The sequence below is a fragment of the Schistocerca piceifrons genome, chromosome 4 (genome assembly GCF_021461385.2).
Source record: "Schistocerca piceifrons isolate TAMUIC-IGC-003096 chromosome 4, iqSchPice1.1, whole genome shotgun sequence".
NCBI classification, from domain to species: Eukaryota; Metazoa; Arthropoda; class Insecta; order Orthoptera; family Acrididae; genus Schistocerca; species Schistocerca piceifrons.
In genome coordinates this window covers 47,665,093-47,693,088 of record NC_060141.1, presented here as the reverse complement: position 1 = coordinate 47,693,088, position 27,996 = coordinate 47,665,093, and the positions used below count along the sequence as shown (strand labels likewise).

The following is a 27,996-nucleotide window of genomic DNA, read 5'->3' as shown; positions in this document are numbered from 1 at the left end:
GATCTTTTTCCTGAAAGTCTACAGAAGATACACTGTAACTCAGGGTTTCTTTGCATGATGATATGTTATATGGGCTTCCACTCATTCATCTGCCATCTTCCATAGATCCCCTCAAGGATGAGAAGCTTCACAGATATGGTTCAAGTCGAGGAAGACATTAACATGAGACGAAGACGCCACAGAAACTTAATCTATATACTATGTTAACAATAAACTATCACGATACAGCTTAATACTGGTCACATTTATGCTATCTAAGATTAATCAAGTAAATTAGTAAGGAAGCTGCTACTTGGAAAATAGATGCTGCCTCTTCAGTTTTAGTATATGCCTGCTGTTTATCTGATATTAATAGCTTAACCTATGCTTCATTACAATGGTATTTTTCAGAGAAAATATTATTTATCTATAAATAATGAGTCTTATTTATAGTACAATATTACTTTTCATACGTATTTATAACAAACACTGCTACTTGCCATGCAGTTAACAGTAAATATTTAGAAACTTTAGAGGAAGAGTGGCTAATGAGGTGTGGTTGCAATTTTATTTCGAATTAGTGGGTTTTCCCAATTTCTTGCTTTATGTTAGATGGGAGATTTTTGAATATATTTTTGTCAGAGTACATAATTCCATTCAGAATCTTGGACAATGAGGTAAAAGTCTACATGAAAATTACTTGTGTGCCTTGTATTGTGATGGTGAAAATTACGGTTCAGCTTACACTGATTTTCATTATCAGCAACATAAGCCATTAAAGTGCAAATATAAAACAGGCTCCGCAAGATGTACATTTATTAGCTTTTTGCAGTATTCTTACTGCTCAATTCTGCAGAATAAACACTGCCCCAGAAGATAATTCCATCAGACAAGTGGAAAAGAAAACATGCAAAATAAGCTAACAGCTGTGTCTTTAGGTCAACAGAATGAGAGATATTTTAAAGGGCATAACACACTGAACTGACCTTCTGATTAGTTTATTCATGTGTTGACTTCATTTTACACTCTGTGCTTCATTCAGTGTCATCCTGTCTAATTTTGCTGTTTGTTTGAAACTGTGTGTCTGAGCTTTGGGAAGCTAAGACATAATGTCTGCTGTAAACCACTTGTACATCTGTTCAGCTATCAGCTAAGCTCTGTTTGGCAGGTCTGAGCTGGGATCCTTAATTAGTGTGCTTGCATTGTCAGCAAACTTTACAGTTCTGAACTGTCATTTAAAGTCAATGAGAAGATAACTTATACAGGTTACAGAGAAGAGTGGGTCCAGTACACATCTCATTCTGAGGTTGTTTCTAGGCCTGAGATATAGTCTTTTTATGAGACCCTCTGCTTTCTATTACAGAAGTACAATTCCATCCAAACAATACAATGCCATTAATGCTTTAATACTTTAGCCTGGTAAGTATTACTTTGTGATTCATACATTTTACGGCTTTGGCAGGGTCACAGCATACACCAACAGCTTGTTTGTTGTTGTGGTCTTGAGTCCTGAGACTGGTTTGATGCAGCTCTCCATGCTACTCTATCCTGTGCAAGCTTTTTCATCTCCCAGTACCTACTGCAACCTACATCCTTCTGAATCTGTTCAGTGTATTCATCTCTTGGTCTCCCTCTACGACTTTTACCCTCCACGCTGCCCTCCAATACTAAATTGGTGATCCCTTGATGCCTCAGAACATGTCCTACCAACCGATCCCTTCTTCTGGTCAAGTTGTGCCACAAACTTCTTTTCTCCCCAATCCTATTCAATACTTCCTCATTAGTTATGTTATCTACCCATCTAATATTCAGCATTCTTCTGTAGCACCACATTTCGAAAGCTTCTATTCTCTTCTTGTCCAAACTATTTATCATCCATGTTTCACTTCCATACATGGCTACACTCCATACAAATACTTTCAGAAATGACTTCCTGACAGTTAAATCTATACTCGATGTTCACAAATTTCTCTTCTTCAGAAACGCTTTCCTTGCCATTGCCAGTCTACATTTCATATCCTCTCTACTTCGACCATCATCAGTTATTTTGCTCCCCAAATAGCAAAACTCCTTTACTACTTTAAGTGTCTCATTTCCTAATCTAATTCCCTCAGCATCACCCGACTTAATTAGACTACATTCCATTATCCTTGTTTTGCTTTTGTTGATGTTCATCTTATATCCTCCTTTCAAGACACTGACCATTCCATTCAACTGCTCTTCCAAGTCCTCTGCTGTCTCTGACAGAATTACAATGTCATCGGCGAACCTCAAAGTTTTTATTTCTTCTCCATGAATTTTAATACCTACTCCGAATTTTTCTTTTGTTTCCTTTACTGCTTGCTCAATATACAGATTGAACAACATCGGGGAGAGGCTACAACCCTGTCTTACTCCCTTCCCTTTCATGTTCCTCGACTCTTTTATAACTGCCATCTGGTTTCTGTACAAATTGTAAATAGCCTTTCGCTCCCTGTATTTTACCCCTGCCACCTTTAGAATTTGAAAGAGAGTATTCCAGTCAACATTGTCAAAAGCTTTCTCTAAGTCTACAAATGCTAGAAACGTAGGTTTGCCTTTTCTTAATCTTTCTTCCAAGATAAGTCGTAAGGTTAGTATTGCCTCACGTGTTCCAGTGTTTCTACGGAATCCAAACTGATCTTCCCCAGGGTTGGCTTCTACTAGTTTTTCCATTCGTCTGTAAACAATTTGTGTTAGTATTTTGCAGCTGTGACTTATTGAACTGATAGTTCGGTAATTTTCACATCTGTCAACACCTGCTTTCTTTGGGATTGGAATTATTATATTCTTCTTGAAGTCTGAGGGTATTTCGCCTAATTCATACATCTTGCTCACCATATGGTAGAGTTTTGTCAGGACTGGCTCTCCCAAGGCCGTCAGTAGTTCCAGTGGAATGTTGTCTACTCCGGGGGCCTTGTTTCGACTCACGTCTTTCAGTGCTCTGTCAAACTCTTCACGCAGTATCATATCTCCCATTTCATCTTCATCTACATCCTCTTCCATTTCCATAATATTGTCCTCAAGTACATCGCCCTTGTATAGATCCTCTATATACTCCTCCCACCTTTCTGCTTTCCCTTCTTTGCTTAGAACTGGGTTTCCATCTGAGCTCTTGATATTCATACAAATTGTTATCGTATCTCCAAAGGTCTCTTTAATTTTCCTGTAGGCAGTATCTATCTTACCCCTAGTGAAATAGGCCTCTACATCCTTACATTTGTCCTCTAGTCATCCCTGCTTAGCCATTCTGCACTTCCTGTTGATCTCATTTTTGAGACGTTTGTATTCCTTTTTGCCTGCTTCATTTACTGCATTTTTTATATTTTCTCCTTTCATCAATTAAATTCAATATTTCTTCTGTTACCCATGGATTTCTACTAGCCCTCGTCTTTTTACCTACTTGATCCTCTGCTGCCTTCGCTACTTCACCCCTCAAAGCTACCCATTCTTCTTCTACTGTATTTCTTTCCCCCATTCCTGTCAATTGTTCCCTTATGCTCTCCCTGAAACTCTGTACAACCTCTGGTTCTTTCAGTTTATCCAGGTCCCATCTCCTTAAATTCCCACCTTTTTGCAGTTTCTTCAGTTTTAATCTACAGATTGTGGTCAGAGTCCACATCTGCCCCTGGAAATGGCTTACAATTTAAAACCTGGTTCCTAAATCTCTGTCTTATCATTATATAATCTATCTGATACCTTTTAGTATCTCCAGGGTTCTTCCATGTATACAACCTTCTTTCATGATTCTTAAACCAAGTGTTAGCTATGACTATGTTGTGCTCTGTGCCAAATTCTACCAGGCAGCTTCCTCTTTCATTTCTTAGCCCCAATCCATATTCACCTACTATGTTTCCTTCTCTCCCTTTTCCTACACTCGAATTCCAGTCACCCATGACTATTAAATTTTCGTCTCCCTTCACAATCTGAATAATTTCTTTTATTTCATCATACATTTCTTCAATTTCTTCGCCATCTGCAGAGCTAGTTGGCATATAAACTTGTACTACTGTTGTAGGTGTGGGCTTCGTATCTATCTTGGCCACAACAATGCGTTCACTATGCTGTTTGTAGTAGCTTAACCGCATTCCTATTTTCCTATTCATTATTAAACCTACTCCTGCATTACCCCTATTTGATTTTGTGTTTATAACCCTGTAGTCATCTGACCAGAAGTCTTGTTCCTCCTGCCACCGAACTTCACTAATTCCCACTATATCTAACTTTAACCTATCCATTTCCCTTTTTAAATTTTCTAACCTACCTGCCCGATTAAGGGATCTGACATTCCACGCTCCGATCCATAGAATGCCAGTTTTCTTTCTCCTGATAACGACATCCTCTTGAGTAGTCCCCTCCCGGAGATCCGAATGGGGGACTATTTTACCTCCGGAATATTTTACCCAAGAGGACGCCATCATCATTTAATCATACAGTAAAGCTGCATGCCCTCGGGAAAAATTACGGCTGTAGTTTCCCCTTGCTTTCAGCCGTTCGCAGTACCAGCACAGCAAGGCCGTTTTGGTTATTGTTACAAGGCCAGATCAGTGAATCATCCAGACTGTTGCCCTTGCAACTACTGAAAAGGCTGCTGACCCTCTTCAGGAACCACACGTTTGTCTGGCCTCTCAACAGATACCCCTCCGTTGTGGTTGCACCTACAGTACGGCTATCTGTATCCCTGAGGCACGCAAGCCTCCCCACCAACGGCAAGGTCCATGGTTCATTGGGGGGGGGGGGGGGGGGGGGGGGGGAACCAACAGCATAATTTTTCTTATTTAGCTCTGCCAGCATTTCATTTGTGAAATATTGTAGTGATTTATGCATGTAGCATCCTTTACAGAAGCCAAACTGAAAGGTGGTTAACAAATTCTGCTCAGTTAAATGAGTCCATATTCCACCATGGGCCACTTTTTCAAATACTTTTGAAAAGACTGGAAGCAGTGATATAGATCTGTAATTAGAAGTGGTTTGTGTAGCTCCAGTTTTGCAGATGGGTGTTATTACAATATTTTTAAGCCTGTCAGGACACACACTCCAAGTCATTGACTGATTTTATCACGGGTAATTCTATCAAGTCAGCACAAGATTTCAAAATTTTGTTAGAAACACCATTGTAACTAGTAAACTTACTCCTCTTTAGTGACCTGATGAATTCGGTGGTGGGGCAGTGTTTGCAGCCACTATGAGGAAGTAGTCATTACATTTGGTGGCCAATTATTTGAATGTGTCATTGTTTCTGCACAGCTATTTTTTGGGGGTTCAATTTCATTTCAATGAGTAGTATTTGCCTTATTCTTGGAGTGTTTTATTTTTGGAGCATAATATGTGTTTTGCTTTTTTAATGAAAGAGTTTCAAATCTTGACTACTGTTTTGTTCTGTAAACTACATGAAGCTTTCTCTTCCTAGCACAAGACTCTTTAATCCCTGGAGTTATCAATTCTTTATCCTTGCTTTTATTCAGTTTTGCCTTTACTTGTTAAAGGGGAAAAATAACAAAGTGTTGTCGGAATATATTTAAGAAAGAGTTAAATTTTGCATCTACACTACCAGCTTTAAAAATTTTACCCCAACATTACTTCCGTATTTCTGCCTGAGCATGTGATCATGTCATTGTTTATGATGTTGATATCCAATGCTTTTGTTCCACAATGTATTTCTCAATGGTCATTAAATTTTATTTTAACATTTGATCATCATGGTCAGTTAAACCAATGACTAGGCCTGTTGCTTTTACAGTGAAATCACTATAGATTTTTGGGCCTGAAAAAGAGATTGTTGATAGTTGTTACACTATGTCCATCAACAATTGTAGGGAATACGCTGATTCCCAAGGTTAATTTGTGTGTGTCTACAACTCCTTTTCTAAATTCTTATAGAAGAAGCAATGCGCAATCAGGGTTGCCACAAGTTTCCCTAAGTGAAATTCCTTAATATTTCCCCGATTTCCAGACAAGTTTAAGCATTTTTCCCTGACAAATTTTGAGACATCAAGGGTAAGTTAAGAGGTAAGTTGACACTCTGTCTTTGCAGCTACAGCACAAGAAACAATAGTGGAAACAAGGAAATATCTATGAAAAACTTCCAAGCAGATGATGTTACCTTATGTGAGCAAAAATCATAGGTATTAACATTAACATCTTTTGTAATGAACTGTTTTTAGATGGAGAAAGCAAGCCAAATGGTATAATTGCTTCACTAGGACCACTGATTTAATTATATTTCAATAAAATTAAACAAATTTGGAAACAAAAATACACATTCCTTGGAGTTGCAAGATGGATATACAGTACCTTCAATAATTTCAGAAGTAACATCAGAAAAAAGTAATGCCTCTTGAAAGAAGTGCATAAGATGGGGAAGAACTGTGTAAACCCACACTGTAGGTGACCGCCAATAAAATGTTGGGTCTACTATGTTCGTTATTGTCAGTTATTACCCACTGTGTTATATCTATTATTTTACAGGTATTTTGTGATTTTTCTTTCGAGAAATACTGGATGACACAGAAAAACAGGAACATTTTCACAATCCAATATAACTAGAAGTGACGAAGGAAAGAAATTGCATTCATAGTAACTGAAACCTTACAACTTTGCCATTTACAAAACATTAATGACATTTATCATTCTCTCTCATTTTTTTTAAGTTACGTCCTTTAGATGGTGTCCTCCTGTATGAACACATTTGTGAAACCTGCTGTTGAGATTCCTCATGACTGCTGCAGCCTCTCAGCTGGGATACTGTGAACTGCATCCCAAATTCTCTGTTTTAACTCATCCATGGTTCTTGGTCAAATCACCTGCCTCTTGAGGTAGCACCACAAGAACAAATCACAAACGGATAAATCTGGCGATCTAGAGGGCCAGGGAATGTTACCGAATTGTGAGATCAAATGGTTGCCGAACATTCTCGCACATATCCCATTGACTGTCGTGCAGTGTGTGATGTCACTCTGTCCTGTTCAAACCATGCTTCTTGAACGTCTGGAAAGTTGTTCAGTGCAGATATAATGAAAGTTCATAACATCTCCATGTAACGATCGGCATTGACAGTTATTGTGCTACCATGTTCATTTGTGAAAACATACTGTCTGATAATCCCATGTGATGAAACACCACACCACACTGTCACTTTACTATCATGTAAAGGGTGCTCATTAGGATTTGTGTTTGCCCAGTAATGGTAGTTATGTGTATTCACATAACCTGTGAGATGAAAATGTGCCTCATCTGACATCCACAACTTGTTTAGAAATTCATTATCATTGTTTACTTTTGTTATATTTGTTGACAGAATCCTAATCGTAACCAGTAATCGTTGTCCTTCAATTGTTGCACCATCTGTAGTTTGTATGGATGAAATTTTAAATCAAGCTGAAGAATTCTGCAAACACTCTCCTGGGACATTCCAATCACTGCTGCTTGCTTATGAATTGAACACCGTGGGCTCTGTAAGACAGACTTGCGTACAACATCAATGTTTGCTGGATAACGCACACTTCTTGGTCGTCCTGTTGGTTTCTTCTTGAAGGCAGATCCAGTCTCTTCAAAGTTATTAATCCAACATTTTATCACGTGTTTGAACGGAATGGCACCATGACTTCCTAAATTATAAAAACGTCGAAACTCCCTCTGTGCCACTACCAAACTATCATTTTTTTATAAAACATTTTTATGGCTAACACACACTGTTGTCTGTTTCACTAATCCACGATTACTGAAATGGCAGACTGTTTACTCGCTAACTGTCATGAACCCGCAGTACTGCCACCTGCCATTGGCTGCCACTACTCATTTCAAATATTCCCGTTATTCTGTGTCACCCTGTATGTGAGTACATAGTATACAAACCACCTATGACTGACACAATTTTCTTTTTCTTATGATCCATACTACCTAACACATAAACTACTTTCAAAGTGTCAAAATGTACTAGAACAAATAAAATGTCTATAAAACGTGCCACACTGTACAACGTGCCCAGTCGAAATTCCTGAAATCCATCGCCAGTGGTCTCTGGCCTGCTGAGGAACATTGCAGTCCTGGGTCCATAGATAAACTATGAGAATCTGCTGAATATACACCACACACAAATGGACCTGACCTGCTGGCAAATCGGTGAGACTAGATCCGACAGGCAGGGCCTGCACATTAGCTGGAACTGAATGGCTTCCGATGGCGGGCCTGAGCTATTACAGATATCAACAGAAACGGCCTCCGGTTTTGTCCCATCGTGGAAATCCACTCATGTGGCCAGCTATTGAGAAGCCACAGACAGCATGTTGATGAAATGAGACCATGGTGATCACTCCATGCAGCTGATAACTTGTTTAAATACTCAAAAATAATCAACAATAGAGAGGACAGGTAGCCATCTTCAGTCTCTGAGAATTGGATCCAAACAAACCACTCCTCATGCCTCCCTGCCTCCCATCGGCAGCTGCTACGGTAGTGGGAAGAAGTGGTGGTAGCACTGATTGCAAGCTGAGGGGAGTGGTAGAAAGAGAAGAAGCAGTAGGAATGAGGGAGAAGGGGAGCGATGCATGTACTGAGCTGCACCCAGCCAGCGACGATGCATGACACCTCAGTGAATAAGTCATTTCATCTACTGAGACAAAAATGAGATTTTATCAGTGATTTTTTTTTTAATTTCCCTGATATTTCCCTGATGTGTTTGAAACTCCATGTTTTCCAGAACCTGTGGCAACCCTGGTATGTGAAACTTGTTTTTATTACATTTTCATGAATCCCTGCTTCCCTGATGTTGTAATTTCTCCTTCATATTCTGGTGTACCATTAAACAAATCTTTTGATGGAATAGTTCACAGCTGAAAAGCCAGATGCCAGTGCCTACGGGACACTGACATCTGGCTATTTACCTGTGGACTATTACATCATGAATTACACTGGGAGATGTTGAAGAATAACATCACAAATCTTTTGCTTTTGCACATTTATTTATATGGATGTATCATTATACCTTGAATATTTATGATTTTCACAACGTTTCATGTCTTTGTTTCAGACCTATGTCCAAGACCTGCTTCAGAAAGAGGCTTTTGAGATTTACAAGAAAGTTATGGATGAGGATTGTCATTTCTATGTCTGTGGTGATTGCACAATGGCTGAAGATGTTTATCAGACAATGAAGAAAATTATTCAGCAACACAGCACAATGACAGATGGAGAGATAGAGAACTACATGGTGAAAATGAGGGTACGCTGATCAACTTTTTATCTCCTAGAGCAGGGATGGGCAATTGTTTCGGCTCGGGGGCCACTTTGTGAAAGCAGAGATTAGCAGAGGCCACACCTTTTAAACCAATTGCATGCTTTAGTTAACTCTGCATTTTAGAAAAAGGTATAAATTGTCACATAAAATTTTCGACTGCCTTAGCGGACTGCCAAAAAACTGCATGTGGCCCGAAGGCTGTTATTTGCCCACACCTGCCCCAGAGTTTCTTTTTCATTATATCTCAGAGTGAGAGCAAATGCAATTTATGTACTGCATTACAAAGAGAGCACATTTATGAGCTGTTATGACAAATTCTTAAAATCCAACTCAGTATATCTATCAGTTTTCACAGAAAACTGTAGTGATCATATAAAATCTGGTTATTATTGTATGCCTCAGGTACAGACAGAAAGAAAGAGTAAGATGCACAGAAGGAGAATGGAATCAACAGTTCCTCTTAATGTTGGATTATGAAAGACGTGGTGTATAGGAGAAAAGCTGGTAGGAGCACAGCACCATAGGAGGTAACAGGAGGCAGGCAGTTGGAACATTAAGTCAGATCATGATACCTTTTTGGGGAATGATTTCAAGGCAGGAAATGAGAATCATGTGTGTACTCCATGTTTACCCCAGGGGGAATCATTCAATATGCTGAAGAGGTTGTCCTATATGTTGAAGAGGCTGTCATAACAGCAAATGAGGTCACTTGGGCAACCAGTTGCAGTTCCATTTCAGAATAAATGATGCCTGTTACCTGGGTTCCGAGATTATAGTTAGTTCCTTTAAAAGATTATTTCAAATGAAGTAGAAATACAGTCTGTAAACAGTAAGTTATGGACAAGATAAACTGAAAATTTCAGTAAATTTGTATTAGCTACTAAATTCACCTGCTGAAGCAGCTAAAAACTTCCAAGAAAATTCAATTAATTATGTCATAATAGCTGGTGGAGACTTTAAACACTTTGCAATAAACTGAACACATTACTATTAATCAAGTGGTAGACAAGATAAAAATACCTGCAAAACTGTTCAAAAAGATTTCCTTGAAAATTACAAGGAAAATATGTTTCAAACATTCACCCATAATAGAAATATTGTAGGCCTGTTGTTAAAAAACAGACCTTACCTATTTGAGAAGATTTTCACTGAGACTGGAAATAGGCTGAAAAATTTAGTTGTACAGTAAATTAGGTAAGCAGCTCATCTCGTTTACCAAAGGAGAGCTATAGTTCTTTAATCTAGGCACTGTACATTTTCATGAACTGTAGGTGAATAGTTGATAAAGCTCACTAAAAATGTATATGAGACACAGTTATTAATTTCCATCTGTTGTCATTCTGACAAGCAAGATCTGTTTTAAATAAGCTTTAGATGTGATTCATATTCTGCCTGCCAATATCAGATCACTAACTGACAGCATACGTGATAACCTGGGCTTCTACAGTTAAGGATCATAGGGCCTACCACATCCTTTGCCAATATGGTGTGTCATCCAGTAGCCAAACTGTCAGAACCTTGAAAGTATGCTGCACTGAACACCAGAAACACACACATTGAGGGCTACCATACAAATCAGTGTTTAGCGAACTGTGGTTTGGCACTCCATTAAGGATCTGATCAAGACCTATAATTTTTAATATTCACTAAGCCATTGGAATTAAAAGTGCAGATAACCTTATTTAACTGCAACTCAGGGCACCATCTCAGCAAAGTCTGGTATCTCATCTGCAATCTGCTTAAAAAGTAACATCGTGATCAGAATCAGGTACTGAAAACAAAACTCTCAAACAAGGATGCAGGGTCATTATGAGTAGTGTACAGCACAAAGGTAAGTAAAGTAAAAAGTGCACCAATAACAGAATGCATGGATTGGTGACAGTCTTGTGAAGGGGATGATGGATGCCCTGTTTATAATGAGTGGCCAAACCAGCCTCCTGACATTAGCTTTGATGTGCCTGCCTCCAAAATATTATTCATGTTTGCAATCATGACCTGATACACATGAGAAAAAACTAAAAAATCCCTATAGAGGACCCCACTATTTATAGCTTAACTTTGTTCTAGGGCAGAATCTAAGGACCCAACACATATTCACCTCTCTGTATATACAACAATGTCAACTATTGAAAAAGTAATAAGCAGTTTGAAAACAATTTTTTTCCTGTTGATTCTTTATACAGATTTTAAAAAGGGATAATACTGTTCAAATACTATCCCCAAAAATGGTTTTCCAAAAACATTAATCTGCAAGTCATTGTTGCTGTTGCCCTCTTTGCTTCTAAAACTAGTTTGATATGCTTATCTGAAAACTAGTTTGATATGCTTATCTGTAATGTGCGAGTTTCTTTGTAAGTCATTTCTTCATGCCTAAATTACCTATAATTATAATAATGCGGGTCAGCACAAAGCTGTATTTTCAATGATAGCCAAGTATTTTAATGGATCATTTGATATATTTTACATGATTTAGATACATTTTGAACATTACACCATAAACTAGTAAAAACAAATTTGCTAACTAAAGTGACTTGTAATACATTATGTTTCCTCATAAAATAGTGTAAAAGAAATTTTGAAATAGCATACTTAAAATGCATACATAGGAAAAATACTTCAAATATATCACAAAAATCAGTTTAGAAAATTCCTGGAAATGGATTTTAAGATAGTACAGGGTGACACGGAATAATAAGAATGTTTGAAATAAGTAGTGGCAGCCATGGGCAGGTGGCAGCACTGTGGGTTCGTGACAGTTAGCGAGTAATCAGTCCGCCACTTCAGTAATCGTGTGTGTTAGCCACAAAAATGTTTTACAAAAACAATGATAGCTTGGTAGCGAAGCAGAGGGAGTTTCGACGTTTTTATAATTTAGGAAGTCATGATGCCATTCTCTCAAAACACGTGATAAAATGTTGGATTAATAACTTTGAAGAGACTGGATCTGCCCTCAAGAAGAAACCAACACGACGACCAAGAAGTGGTGATTGGAATGTCCCAGAAGAGTGTTTCCAGAATTCTTCAGCTTGATTTAAAATTTCATCCGTACAAACTACAGATGGTGCAACAATTGGAGGACAACGATTACCAATTACGATTAGGATTCTGTCAATAAATGATAACAAAAGTAAACAATGATAATGAATTTCTAAACAAGTTGTGGATGTCAGACGAACTTTCGTTACACCTGCATTGAACAACTTTCCAGACGTTGAAGAAGCCTGGTTTCAACAGGATGGAGCGACATCACACACTGCATGGCAGTCAATGGCATAGGTGCGAGAATGTTTGGCAACCGTGTGATCTCAGGATTCGGTAACATTCCCTGGCCCTCTAGATCGCCAGATTAATCTGTTTGTAGTTTTTTCTTGTGGGGCTACCTCAAGAGGCAGGTCTGCATGATTTGACCAAGAACCCTGGATGAGTTAAAACAGAGAATTTGGGATGCAATTCACAGTATCCGAGCTGAGATGTTGCAGTGGTCAATGAGGAATCTCAACAGCAGATTTCACAAATGTATTCGTACAGGAGGACGCCATCTAAAGGAAGTGATTTTTACAAAATGATAAATGCCATCAATGTTTTGTAAATGGCAAAGTTGTAAGGTTTCATTTACTATGAATGAAATTTCTTAACTTCATCATTTCTAGTGTTATTGGATTGTGGAAATGTTCCCATTTTTCTGTGTCACCCTGTATCTCTGGTATCAGCCATTGAACAGACTGAATGCCTGCCACAGGAGACTGGAAGACTTAGTTGTTAGGGGCACTATGGTCGCACAGCACTGTGTTCGCATGTCGAGAGCGCCACGTGAGTACAGTTGGTTGGTTGGCTGGTTTTGGGGAAGGAGACCAGACAGCGAGGTCATCGGTCTCATCGGATTAGGGAAGGACTGGGAAGGAAGTTGGCCGTGCCCTTTCAAAGGAACCATCTCGGCATTTGCCTGGAGCGATTTAGGGAAATCACGGAAAACCTAAATCAGGATGGCCGGACGCGGGATTTGTCCTCCCGAATGCGAGTCCAGTGTCTAACCACTGCGCCACCTCGCTCGGTCGAGTACAGTTGCCAATACCATTGTACGTGGCTGGTATATAGGGAGCCGTCCAGCCACAGCCAGTCGCTTAGGGCTCACACTTGATACTGATGTATCTATCTTAACTGCACTAGGACTGCTTGTCCTTGCTTGTCATCTGGTTACTTTCTTTGGATTTGTTTCTCTGCTACTATTAACGCTGTTGTCATCATTGTGCCAGTGGTTTCAGGTATCATTAGTTGTTTTCTAGATCTGTTGTCTTGTCCGCAGTCTATCTGTCACATTTCGTTCACCTGCTGTTAATTTGGGTCACTCTTCCAGAGGTGGCTCTCTCACCTGGCAGCTTCCTCCTTTTCTCTACTTCTTGTACAGCTTCAATGCGTGCAGCAGTATCTGATTACCCACAGATATAGCAATATCTGTAATATCTATTAGCTCCTTCAGTATCATACCTTCATAAAGTGAAGATAAAGATATATTCCTGACAGTTCACATTCTCCCAATACCATTTATCATGAGAGCAGGAAGAAACCATATACAACACCACCGAAATTACACTCTACCATGCACTTAATTATGATATGCAAGAACTACATCATTTGTGTTGTTGGTGTGTTCTTCAGTCTGAAGATTAATTTGATGCAGCTCTCCATAAAACCCAATGATGTGCAAGCCCCTTCATTTGTGTATAGCTATCACAATCTACATCCATTTGAACCCACTTGCTGCATTTAAGTCTTGGCTTCCCTCTACAACTGCATGATATGTATCCATAGCTGCAAATATTGGCAACCATCAGCCATTCAACAGAATGATGAAAATGAAAATCAGTGCTGGACTGGGACTGGAACACCGATCTCCCACTTTATGTGAACGGTCATCTTACCCACCTTGGCTATCTGAGCACAACTCATGGTAGACCCAGATTTCCATGTCATTATTCCTGAATCACAACCTGTACTCACATGCACATAACCCCTTACTGCCTGGTATTGGTTGATAAATACACTCCTGGAAATTGAAATAAGAACACCGTGAATTCATTGTCCCAGGAAGGGGAAACTTTATTGACACATTCCTGGGGTCAGATACATCACATGATCACACTGACAGAACCACAGGCACATAGACACAGGCAACAGAGCATGCACAATGTCGGCACTAGTACAGTGTATATCCACCTTTCGCAGCAATCCAGGCTGCTATTCTCCAATGGAGACGATCGTAGAGATGCTGGATGTAGTCCTGTGGAACGGCTTGCCATGCCATTTCCACCTGGCGCCTCAGTTGGACCAGCGTTCGTGCTGGACGTGCAGACCGCGTGAGACGACGCTTCATCCAGTCCCAAACATGCTCAATGGGGGACAGATCCGGAGATCTTGCTGGCCAGGGTAGTTGACTTACACCTTCTAGAGCACATTGGGTGGCACGGGATACATGCGGACGTGCATTGTCCTGTTGGAACAGCAAGTTCCCTTGCCGGTCTAGGAATGGTAGAACGATGGGTTCGATGATGGTTTGGATGTACCGTGCACTATTCAGTGTCCCCTCGACGATCACCAGTGGTGTACGGCCAGTGTAGGAGATCGCTCCCCACACCATGATGCCGGGTGTTGGCCCTGTGTGCCTCGGTCGTATGCAGTCCTGATTGTGGCGCTCACCTGCACGGCACCAAAGACGCATACGACCATCATTGGCACCAAGGCAGAAGCGACTCTCATCGCTGAAGACGACACGTCTCCATTCGTCCCTCCATTTACGCCTGTTGCGACACCACTGGAGGCGGGCTGCACGATGTTGGGGCGTGAGCGGAAGACGGCCTAACGGTGTGCGGGACCGTAGCCCAGCTTCATGGAGACGGTTGCGAATGGTCCTCGCTGATACCCCAGGAGCAACAGTGTCCCTAATTTGCTGGGAAGTGGCGGTGCGGTCACCTACGGCACTGCGTAGGATCCTACGGTCTTGGCATGTATCCGTGCGTCGCTGCGGTCCGGTCCCAGGTCGACGGGCACGTGCACCTTCCGCCGACCACTGGCGACAACATCGATGTACTGTGGAGACCTCACGCCCCACGTGTTGAGCAATTCGGCGGTACGTCCACCCGGCCTCCCGCATGCCCACTATACGCCCTCGCTCAAAGTCCGTCAACTGCACATACGGTTCACGTCCACGCTGTCGCGGCATGCTACCAGTGTTAAAGACTGCGATGGAGCTCCGTATGCCATGGCAAACTGGCTGACACTGACGGCGGCGGTGCACAAATGCTGCGCAGCTAGCGCCATTCGACGGCCAACACCGCGGTTCCTGGTGTGTCCGCTGTGCCGTGCGTGTGATCATTGCTTGTACAGCCCTCTCGCAGTGTCCGGAGCAAGTATGGTGGGTCTGACACACCGGTGTCAATGTGTTCTTTTTTCCATTTCCAGGAGTGTACAATACTGCAGTGTCTGTGTTGTTAGGAACAACAATGTAATGTCCAAAGGAACAGACACTATGGCAACTAAAGTTTTTATCCCCCAATCCCCTCCCCTCAAAATTCTTCAAGTTTCAGGATGTGTCCTATCAACTGACTCCTTCTTTTACTCAAATTGCATCATAAATTTCTTTCTTCCTTAATTTGATTCAGTAACCCTCATTTGTTATTCAATCTACCTACCTAATCTTCAGCATTCTTCTGTATCAACCACATTTCATGAGCCTCTATTCTCTTCTTGTCTGAACTGTTTATTTTCCACAATTCAGTTCTGTACAAAATAACACTCCAGACAAATACTTTCACAAAATACTTCGTAACACAAATTTCTATTACATGTTGGCAAATTTCTCTTCTTCAGAAACACTTTTCTTCCTTTAGCTAGTCTGCATTGTATATCCTCCCTACTTTATCATCATCAGTTATTTTACTGCCTATATAGCAAAACTCATCAGTCACTTTTAGTGTTTCATTTCCTAGTCTTGTTCCCAAAGCATCTCCTGATTTAATCTAGCTACATTCCATGACTCTTGTTTTATTCTCATTGGTGTTCCTCTTGTAATCCATACCCAAGACATTGTTATTCCAACTCCTTTGCCACCACTGACAGAATTACAAAGTCACCGAGAAACATTAACATTGTTATATCTACTCCCTGAACTTTAATTCCATTTCCAAATTTCCCCTTGGTTTTCTTTACAGCCTGTACTATGAACAGACTAACATTAGGGATAGGCTACAAACCTGATTCAGTCACTTCCCCACCACTCTTTCCCCTCCATGTCCTTCAGCTCTTGTGATTGCAATTAGGTTTCTGTACAAACTGCAAATGTCCTCTCATTCCCTGTAAGTTTCACTGCCACCTGCAACATTTTTAACGGCGATGCTACAAACATTAATTTGCCTTTTTCTTCAATGTATCTTCTAAGATATGTCCTAGGGTCAGTATTGCCTTAAGTGTTCCTAAATTTCTTCAGAACCCAAAGTAATCTTTCCAAAGGTTGGGCTCTAGCAGTTGTTTCATTCTTCTGTAAATTACTTGTGTAATTATTTTGCAAATATGGCTTGATAAAATGCTGATCCAGGAGTATTCACAAATGTCTGCATCTACCTTCTCTGGAAATGGAATTACATTAAAAATTGATTCTGAAGTCTGAGGGTATTTCACCTGTCTCATCTATCTTGCACATCAGATAGAATAATTGTCATGGCTGGTTCTCCCTGTGTTCTGCTTTCCTGAGGGAATGTGACTTGCTCCAGGGGCCTTGTTTCAACTTAGGTCTTTCAGTGCTCTGTCAGATTCTTGTAGTATCATATCTCTCATCTCATCTACTTCCTTTTGGTTTTCTACAATGTGATGAATAAGTTTGTTCCCCTTATACAAACCCTCAACAATTAGGGCTACATCTCTTATCAGTCAATACTACCCTGGTCTTGAATGTGTTAATCAGCTACTTGAATAAGGCTATGATTTCCTAAAATCATGCCCTGAAATGAGGTCCATTCTGTCTTCTATTATACACATCACAGTTAGAAGAGCTTTTCATGGTCTACCCAATCTCTATAACATCCTGGTTGGGCACTATGTTCCTTCTCCACCCATTTTCCTACCCTATGGTGCCTGCCCCTGTGGCCATCCTCACTGTAAGACTTTCCCTGTGTACCCTCCTATCACTACCTATACCAGCCCTTTAACTGGGAAATCATAAACTATCAAATGAAGAGTCACATGTGAAATGACACATGTCATATACCAGCTGTTACGTAAACACTTTTCGGCCTTCTACATTCATATGACCACCACCAAGATAGCAGTTAAGATGAATGGGCACAGACAGAAACTGTATATTGATAACACACAATACGCTATTGCAGAGTGCAGGAATTGTCATTACAACATGTTCTTGGTTCTTGCCACCCACCTAGCGCTAATATACATTAATTTTTTTGGACTTGCCATTCCTCCTTGGTAACTTTTCCTTCCTTCACTCGCTTCTGATTCCCTACATCTTTTCTTTGTTGACCGGTCTATTTTTCCTCAGCTGACACCTCTACCACACATAATGTACTTAGCTTTCCACTCTTATAAACCATCACATGGTGTTTGGTCGGTAATTTCTGTCTTGCGTATTACTCTGTCTTCCAACCTTAAGCTCTCAGGTTTCGAAATCTCATCCTGTGCAGTCCTGAACAATCAGTCTTTCCTTCTCACACCATCTTGCAAGTCTCCTGTGAGTTGGAGTTCTGGGTGACTTTTCCATAATACTTCCAATTTCCTACATGTCACCAGTCCCTCCCTTCATCACTCATCACTCTTCCTTCCTCTTCAACCCTTCTGCCAGAAGGAGTCACTGGCTCCACAAGCTTGCTCATTTCCTTAACTTTTGTAAGCATCTGCTCCCATTGCCACTTGCTGCTTAAATTTTTTTCCCATCCAGGTACATTAAAGGGCAGTTCTTAAACCAAATAAACCAACAACATGTATAATCAAACAATTTGTGCTTCTAATCACTACACATACAAAGACATACATTTCACCTGTATTAAGACACACTATGGTGTCACAGTTTTAATATCGACAATGAATTTTCATTATGCAGTGGAGCGTGCACTGATTTGTAACTTTCTGGCAGATTAAAACTGTTTGCCAGAGCAGGAAATGAATCTGGGACCATTGCCTTTCGGAGGAAAGTGCTCTTCCAAATGAGTTATTCTTGCCTGACTCACAACCTGCCCGAATGTTTTACTTCCATCAGTACCTTGCCCCTTACCTTCCGGACTTTACAAAAGTTCTTCTGTATACCTTGTGGAACTAGCAATCCAGGAATAAAGTTTGAGTCCCAGTCTTGCAGACAGGTTCAAATTTTAATTTATTTATCAAAGGAAAAGTTTGCATACATGGAAAAAAAGCAAAGAAAATAGTCATACAGAAGATAAGACATATAAATGCAATCAAACAAACAATATATGACTGGTTAGTTGCCTAGCCAATTTGTGACTGAAGGAATTCATTAACTGTAATATAATGTTGTTATTTCAATAGATATCCCACAGTACATTTGTATATAATAATGTAACTGTCTGATGTTGCCTACTGTTGTAAAGGCCTAATGACAAATGTATGTGAATTATCATGTGTGTGTTTAACACAATGTGTTATTGTTTACAGGATGAGAATCGATATCATGAGGACATCTTTGGAATAACAGTGTCAACAGCAGAAGTGAGAAATAGATCAAGGGTGACATCTAGGGTTCACATAGGTGCGCAGCCATAATCTTCTCCTGAAATGTATTTCCAAGTGGAAGAATGAATTATCAATTAAAGATCGCCCAGTCCTTTATGCATAAGGGCGCATTACTTCCTGCATAGAGGTGTCATTTACACTGTCTGTGCCTAGGCACATGACATGTCAAGAGGAAGACGAGAAACAAACTGGAAGTGTATACACAGATTCTGTTGTATGTAACACATTATACTGATTACAGTTAAACTTCAGTCACAATTCATGCCCAACTTAAAAGTTTGTATATGCTAGTTTGTCAGATTCCTAATTGTACATTGCATTTGCAGTTACCCTAAACACAAAACAAAGGTTTCCTTTATTTTAGGAATTCACAAATCAACATTTAATTTGTGTGTTTTAGTCATAATTTATTTTTTATAATGTTCTTTGCTCGCAAGAAAGATAGATCACAATTTTTTCTTACAGATGTGATGACTATACTGACTGACAATTGTTGAAAAGTTTGCTCCTGCTAGTAATATAACTGAGCTAGTGGCTCCAAGAGCAGATTTATTATAATATTTCACATTTCAGCTGACAGTGACAGGTCTGGAACCCTCCTTCAACCTGTAAACATTCTGTCTTAACATTTTCCTGCCACACTACTTAATTGGCAAAATCTTGTTTATTGTGACTATGATGTACATTTCAGTCTCACTGTTTTACATTTCACTTTTAATCATATTTATGACTTTAGAATTTGTAATTTTGTTTTCTGTATTTTGGAAACATTTTAGTTCTTTGTACAACACTTTCACAAGCTTCTTAATTTTTAAACACACAGAGTGTGAGGGAATTTGTAAGCTGACTTACTTACTTTGTCACTGCCACGTAATAGGGGTTCTCAAACTTTGCCACTGCATACCACTTGGCATTTTTAGAATATTTGACATGGCATTTTTAGAATATTTGACATATCACATACAACTACAGGTTGTTCACTTTTTAACAAACCCTTCGGTAGTGGAATGGGAGCAGTGGGGGAAGAGAGAGAGAGAGAGAGAGAGAGAGAGAGAGAGAGAGAGAGAGAGAGAGAGAGAGAGAGAGAGAGAGAGGTGTGTTAGGTTAAACAGACTGGGGGGCAGGATTTTTGCTAATACGGAAAGCTTCATGTTTTTGTTTGAAAGCATTTCTAAGCTTACAACTCATTGAAGAATTGGCTCATCACTGATCTCTATGACAGCCTTTGCTGTAAGGCCAAATTTACTTTTGTTAACTACATCCTTGGAGGTAGAAGAGGCTTCCTGGCTTAAAAATCATTCCATATCTAACTTGAAAAACAATTACATGTAAGTCACTCAACTTCGCACCATAATTGTAATAGTCAACAACCTCCTCATTACAATATACACACTCCGGTACTAGATGCAATCTTTCTTGGTACCACAATTTTACTTCAGTATGTTTGTTTCTTGTGAACCATCAGTGGTACATCTACCACTATCTGGGAACCCCACTCTGTAACACTGATTCCCTTTATTTTGTTTCCACGTACTATTCTGATGAATTACTTATGCAAATAAGGCATACAGGAGCAAAAATTGATGATATTATTTCATTTGGTTATGGGCTTTTACAGGTATTGCTAGTTGACAAACAGTTGTCAGATGTCTGAAGTGCAATTGTTTTAGTGAAGCTGACTGTGATATCTGTAAAGTATAATGTCATGTCATAGGTTTTCAATGATGATAAGATATGGGAGAAAATATCAAATCTAGTGTTAGTACAAAGGTTCTATAAAATACCAAGAGGCAGTGAAGCTTAAAATGTCCATATAATGGGCAAATCATTATGACTATTAGCAAAAATTAATGATTCTCCCAAAGTTCTACTTTGTAACACAGTTGTTTTAAATGCTCATGCTGTGTGAAGTGAAATAAAAAACAACAGTTCCTTTCAAATTATTAGTATGACTGACTGAAGGTGATACATCAGAATAGCTGTAGCACTTCCTGTTACCAGATATTGAAGTCTGACTGCACTGGAATTCCAGTTTTTATGTATCCAATTATATAATTATGTACCTTTATTTATATTAATTAAATTTTAGAAGAAATTAGCTTGAAAGGGGTAAACTGTGTTTTAAAATTATTTTTAATATGCTGTCACAAATGTTAAAAATAAATCTATTATAGAGATCTTCATGGTTTTGCATTTTTCTTTACCAATATGAAAGCTAATAAGTACTGAGTTCATGTCAAACATTAGTAAAGTTAGCCTGTCTTGTTGTTCATGTGGGTCAATCACAAACACTCTTGTTTGTGATCAAGGGGTCCATATCAACTCCAACATGTTTAGCAACACTTTTTCCTGTGAAAATATATACCACATATAAAACCACACTTTGTTGTTTACTACAATAATGGAAAGTACTGGAAACAAAATTGAAAGGAGGATAGACTATAATTAAACTTCATCTTAAAGTTCTGAATGGTGGCCAGGCACATAAAGACCTGAAATGACTTCTTGCTGAACAATCAACCAGCAGCTCTGCTCAACAGTGAAAAGATGTGACACACAAAGCAAAGTAGCATCTGTTCTTTTGCCCTTGAGAAGAATGACACTTCAGCAATTCAGCAGTCAGTCATCTCAAGTTTTTATGTGTGTTTCCACCTAATATTATTGCACGCTGACACTTTCTCCATTCAAGTCCACACATACCTCTGTGCCACTGACAGTAAATGTCTAATGTCTATAATAAATGGATCTTAAACACTACTGGAGTTTATCAGAGAGCAATGAATATTATAACACATTCCTCCTTACACATGTCACTGTGTACTGGAATTTCACTGCAAGTACTGGATAAAATGTTGCAAACACCCTTCTTTTAGACTGCAGTGAAGGTAACTTAATTCAGGGATCCTGAAAAGTGCAGGTGGTAGTAAACCCCACTCCATGATAAGGAGAGCCACTGGATGGTTTGTATGGTTTCAAAACAGCTTCATGGCCTATAGATGACCTGTGAAACTTGTTTCCAGGTTGTCATGAGCAAAAAGATGGAATGCTCTGCTAATCAAGGAACCAGTGATTTATTCAAATGCATAGGATATACAGGGTGATTCAAAAAGAATACCACAACTTTAGGAATTTAAAACTCTGCAACGACAAAAGGCAGAGCTAAGCACTATCTGTCGGCGAATTAAGGGAGCTATAAAGTTTCATTTAGTTGTACATTTGTTCGCTTGAGGCGCTGTTGACTAGGCGTCAGCGTCAGTTGATGCTAAGATGGCAACCGCTCAACAGAAAGCTTTTTGTGTTATTGAGTACGGCAGAAGTGAATCGACGACAGTTGTTCAGCGTGCATTTCGAACGAAGTATGGTGTTAAACCTCCTGATAGGTGGTGTATTAAACGTTGGTATAAACAGTTTACAGAGAATGGGTGTTTGTGCAAAGGGAAAAGTTCTGGACGGCTGAGAACGAGTGATGAAAATGTAGCACGCATCCAGCAAGCATTTGTTCGCAGCCCAGGAAAATCGACTCGCAGAGCTAGCAGAGAGCTGCAAATTCCACAATCAACTGTATGGAGAGTCCTACGAAAAACGTTAGTTATGAAACCTTATCGTCTGAAATTGGTTCAAGCACTGTCTGCAGCTGATAAGATTAAAAGAATCGATTTCTGTGATTTTATCCTTGCTCAAATGGAAACAGATGAATCTTTCGTTTCAAGGATTGTGTTTAGTGATGAAGCAACTTTCCACACTAACGGGAAAGTCAACCGTCACATTGTCTGTATATAGGGCACTGAGAATCCGCAGGAAACAACTCAGTATGAAGGTGACTCGCCTAAGGTGAACGTTTTCTGTGCCATTTCAGCCAATAAAGTTTTTGGTCCCTTTTTCTTCGAAGGTGCTACTGTAACTGGACTACAGTATCTGGAAATGTTAGAGAATTGGCTGTTCCCTCAGCTCGAACAAGAAGCACAACAATTCATACTTCAGCAGGATGGAGCGCCACCACATTGGCACTTATCTGTCCGTAACTACCTGAATGTCAACTACCCGAGGCGATGGATCGGCCGCCAGGCAGCCGGTGACAGAGCACTTCATCACTGGCCTCCAAGAAGCCCTGATCTTACCCCCTGCGATTTTTTCTTATGGGGGTATGTTAAGGATATGGTGTTTCGGCCACCTCTCCCAGCCACCATTGATGATTTGAAACGAGAAATAACAGCAGCTATCCAAACTGTTACGCCTGATATGCTACAGAGAGTGTGGAACGAGTTGGAGTATCGGGTTGATATTGCTCGTGTGTCTGGAGGGGGCCATATTGAACATCTCTGAACTTGTTTTTGAGTGAAAAAAAACCTTTTTAAATACTCTTTGTAATGATGTATAACAGAAGGTTATATTATGTTTCTTTCATTAAATACACATTTTTAAAGTTGTGGTATTCTTTTTGAATCACCCTGTATATGACTTAATATGAGTGGATCTACAGAAGAATGCTGAAGATTAGCTGGATAGGTTATGTTACTAACGAGGAGATACTGGACAGAATTGGAGAGAAGAGGCATTTGTGGCACAACTTGACTAGAAGAAGGGATCGGTTGGTAGGGCACATTCTGAGGCATCAAGGGATCACCAATTTAGTATTGGAGGGTAAAAATCATAGAGGGAGACCAAGAGACGAATACACTAAGCAGATTCAGAAGGATGTAGGTTGCAGTAGTCGCTTGGAGATGAAGAGGCTTACACAGGATAGAATAGCATGGAGGGCTGCATCAAACCAGTCTCTGTATTGAAGACCACAACGAGTGAATTGTAGGCCTATTGTTATCCTCGAGCATGTTAATTTTATGAAGATTGTGTTTCTCAATGCCAGAGTTGGTCAATGGCAATGAATTTGTGCAAAATATTTTCCTGGTGTGGTCACTGACATTTTGACATGCCATACATAAAGAAAAATTGGCCTTTTCTTTCTTGAGTAATGAAGCAACACTAAATACTATCAACATTTGTTGCTTTTTTAACATGTTAAATCCAAATATGGTAAATGACATGTTTTGGAGCCCTTTGCATTTTTCAATACATCATAGATGTAAACATTCGGCTTCATTAATGGTCAATTTCCAATCAGATTTTCTGCTTGCACACTCATTGGCTTCATCAACTGGCATCTAGCCTATATTGTTACCTTCTAACCTAACCTAGACCTCGAGCTGCACTACAGATGACTCTGACACCACACCAAGATTTCTGAGGTGGACCAATGTGTATGTAGATAAATGTCAGTTTACTATGACCCTGTAAGGTGACACAATAAATTTTAAAGGCAGTAACACTGTCCCAACCTATTATCGGGTCTTAAACTAACGTTTAGATTAATTGGAGAAAAGTAACCAGCTCCAGTTTGTAAAACATAAAATTTCAAAATAAACACAATTTTGAATAGCCTAACATGATTTTCAAAAGCCAATTTGCAAAACTACGATACATTACTTGAATTTGTTTGGAATATGTCCAAAGGTAGAGCAAAATAACCCTACTTTACGTTACTTGTTTTCCTGAGACATACCGTGGTTAATTAGAAGCAAGGATGCTCAAAAGAGGCACGGTATTGTCACTTTTTTCAGGTGCACTGGTTTCTGTGATATTTACGAATATAACTTCATTTATTTATTCAACGAACAATAACTGTCCCTCTACTACGCAATGTAGGCTACATTCATAATTGCAGTGAAGTCAGGAAAGTGTATTAATGTGGTCTTATTTTACAGCTGATAACTGAATTACATGTTTTTTGGGGGAAAGCTATAAAAAAACTACATAACACATGGAGAAAAACGAACAATATGGACAGCGTAACTGAAAGAAACATATGCAAACGAAAATATAAAATGTACGGTATTAAAGGAACAATCGCGGTACTGGTACCTAACTATAAAGCAAATACAAAGGTATACGAATCTTTAAAAGGTGCTGTGTAATGAATTACAAGTCAAATTCAATTAAAGATAACTTAATGCACACACTTACAAAACAATACCATATTTCATCTTCCGTTATCCAGTACTGGTATTTCTTCAGCAGTTAACGAGAATACACTAGAAAGAAGGAAATTAAAGATGCGGGAAAGATAAAGGGGGAGAAAAAAGCTGGCATTTAGATTACAGCATTGGAAATGCAAAATAACAGAAGTCTCTTACAACTTAAAAAAAGAAGGTTACAACAATATGGTCGAATTCTCAAAGGTTCTAAAACATCGGCGACCTGTATGTCAAACTCTTTGCTGAAACTTTTGTTACCATAGTTTAATAGTTACCGTACGCACAATGCTGGTACCAGCAAAGCAAGGATCAGCATTCCAAATTTTCCTAAGTAACTGCCGTTACCTGTAACACAAGCTTCCCTCATCATCTGTGTTGTTCGTTGATTTTCTCAGCATCGATGAACACGAAAGTTTAGATTATACGTATTCTATGTAGCCACCTGTTTCATCCACTACTTTTCAGAGATCCTGGTTAGTTGTGCTTCAACGGCACTGGATATTGCCACTCGAGTGGCAGTTGTGCCACAGTATTATTTCCACTTGGAGCATTTGCCCTACGGACTCGATCAGACGTTGGTGTTCCGTGATTTATGCTTCTGCTTGTCTCGCTTGGTTAAGTTGTGGCTGATGTCAGGGTTTTTGTTTTGGCTATGGTTATTGCGCTTTGCTTTACGGTAGTCCCATTCAAACATGACTTTTGAGTTTTTCAGCGTAGTATTGTAGGTAATCTTTATCTGGCTCTTTGCGCAGGAACTTGATAAACCTGCCATGATGTAGACGGATCGGACGGAAACCACCTCTTCGTTTCATGAAGGTTGTACTTTCAGCACGTACTCGAATCAGCGTGATGCTCCGAAGCATTTATCGGAAGAATCTTTTCAGTCGTTTGAGTTAAGTCGAGCATTAATTTTATGAAAACTTACGACTGTTTTGTGTATTCGAAAATAGTTTTCAAGTGTAAGTAAGGCGTAAGGCTGGATGCACGTTTTGCTACTTTTGCGCGATAAATAACGCAAGAAATACGGACTCAGTGTTGTGGAATATGACGTGACTACACAGCATAGAAATTAACGCACATTGTGGAAGGACAGGCGCCTTTTCAAAGTCGTGGCGCAGACACATGGTCCTTGGTCTCGTTTTCTTTCGTAAAAAGACACAAGTAGTCGCGGTTACGTTTCCGTTAGATAATGCAGTGTTTTGGCCAGTGGCTACTGGTGGCTAGTATATCTGTTAATAGTTAAAGTTCCTAACTGCCCACTGGTTCCACAGCAAAGGTACGGTAATGTGTGGAAGAAACTTTATAACATTCGTAAAGCAGAGCTACAGTAAGCTAAAGTATATAATAATTGCTTGCCAAAGACTTTCATGTGAAAATTTTATGAAAACCTAATGAAAATGTTTTCAAAATCTCTATCGACTGCCAGCCATCTTGAAATATGGAAAGCACACTAGTGGACGGTTAGGACCAGGCTGACCACCACTGGTCAGTATCCACCTTAGTACGCGTGGGAAGCCCTACGCTTGCAATGGAGTTTATACTCAATAAAGGGCTTATGATGAAGGTTGAAAAGAAAAAAATGTTTGTATGCCCGTGTGCTCCCAAAACCCACGCCATTTACCGCACAGGCGGTCCTCACACGCCGGCCGAGGTGGCCGAGCGGTTCTAGGCGCTTCAGTCTGGAACCGCGCGTCCGCTACGGTCGCAGGTTCGAATCCTGCCTCGGACATGGATGTGTGTGATGTCCTTAGGTTGGTTAGATTTAAATAGTTCTAAGTTCTAGGGAACTGATGACCTCAGCTGTTAAGTCACACAGTGCTCAGAGCCATTTGAATCATTTGGTCCTCACACTGATGTGACAGAAATTGCACCGCAACCAGATTTTTGTGACACGTTTGGTATAGTGGGGCTGCCCAAGGTTAGACTAGCAGGGGCTGGCCACCGCTCTGCCACGCCGTTGCGTTCTGCACATTAGAGTTGTGGCGATTCGTGAATGAGTCGTTCATTTGAACGACTCTAAATTAAGAATCGAATCGTGATACGGACGAATCGTCATTCAAAAGAATCGTAAGAACGATTGCGTGTTTCCGAGTCGTGACGATTCCAAGTTCCAACGATTCATCGATTCTTAGTACGCTATGCTTCGAAGGTAACTTCCGAATCATGCCGAGTCGTGCCGAATGATCATGACCGCCAGATGGCAGTTAAGTGGAGGATGCGTGTGAACAAAGGAAGCTCGGAACGAACAAACGAAGTTCGTGGGCCGTAATATTACTCGTGAAAACCAAGCTGAAACTTGGCGGTGGCTGACGGGAACGAGCGTAAAGGCATTTCCCATTTACTATCGCTACCATCAGCCACCGCGCCGACGTCAGCTTAGTTTGCGCGAGTAATACATGAACTAGTGATGGCAGAAACGACATACAGCGAGTATCACAGTTCCCAATATAGACGATTAAAATCGAGAAATCCAAGTATGATGAATAAATACGTACCTCTTATTTGTTGCAGATGCAATGCAAAACACACACACCTTCTATACACACGATTATGTATTATATTTCGCGTATCTCGAAAACGGCCCTAACGATTTGGATGAAATTTTGTGTTTAGACTGGTTTCTGCTTTTTGAGTTCACCTACATAGTTCCATTCGTAAAAACGCAATTTTATATTATAAAAACGCTATTTCACGTGCTTTTATAACGCCATCTCGTAAAACTTTGTTAGTATGTATTGAATGTAGTTAAGGTTTTGGTTTTTATTACAGCATGCGATTTTACACAACAGAATTTTTTAATTAAAGACTGAATTTCGTGTTTCTTGGGAACGGCTTTAACAGTTTGGATAAAATTTTATATTTAGATACGGATTTTGATTTTTAAGTTTATCTTTAAACAAAAGCTTTTTAATTAGTAATTTCAAGTTCGAGTTTTCGAATGTTATCGTGTTCAGATTCATATTAAATTTTAGTGAAATAATGTCG

At 39.8% G+C, this 27,996-nt stretch overlaps 1 protein-coding gene across 1 annotated transcript in view; it reads left to right on the top strand.

Moving 5' to 3' along the window:
* Positions 1–19,807, top strand: part of LOC124795583 (nitric oxide synthase, salivary gland-like) — a gene marked incomplete at its 5' end in the record, with an annotated part of 162,318 nt that extends 142,511 nt beyond the window's left edge. The window contains 2 exons of the mRNA XM_047259655.1: positions 9,026–9,217; positions 18,905–19,807. Coding sequence (XP_047115611.1) covers positions 9,026–9,217; positions 18,905–19,012 — 300 coding nt within the window. The remainder of the gene's footprint in view (positions 1–9,025; positions 9,218–18,904) is intronic.
* Between the last annotated feature and the right edge of the window lie 8,189 nt (positions 19,808–27,996).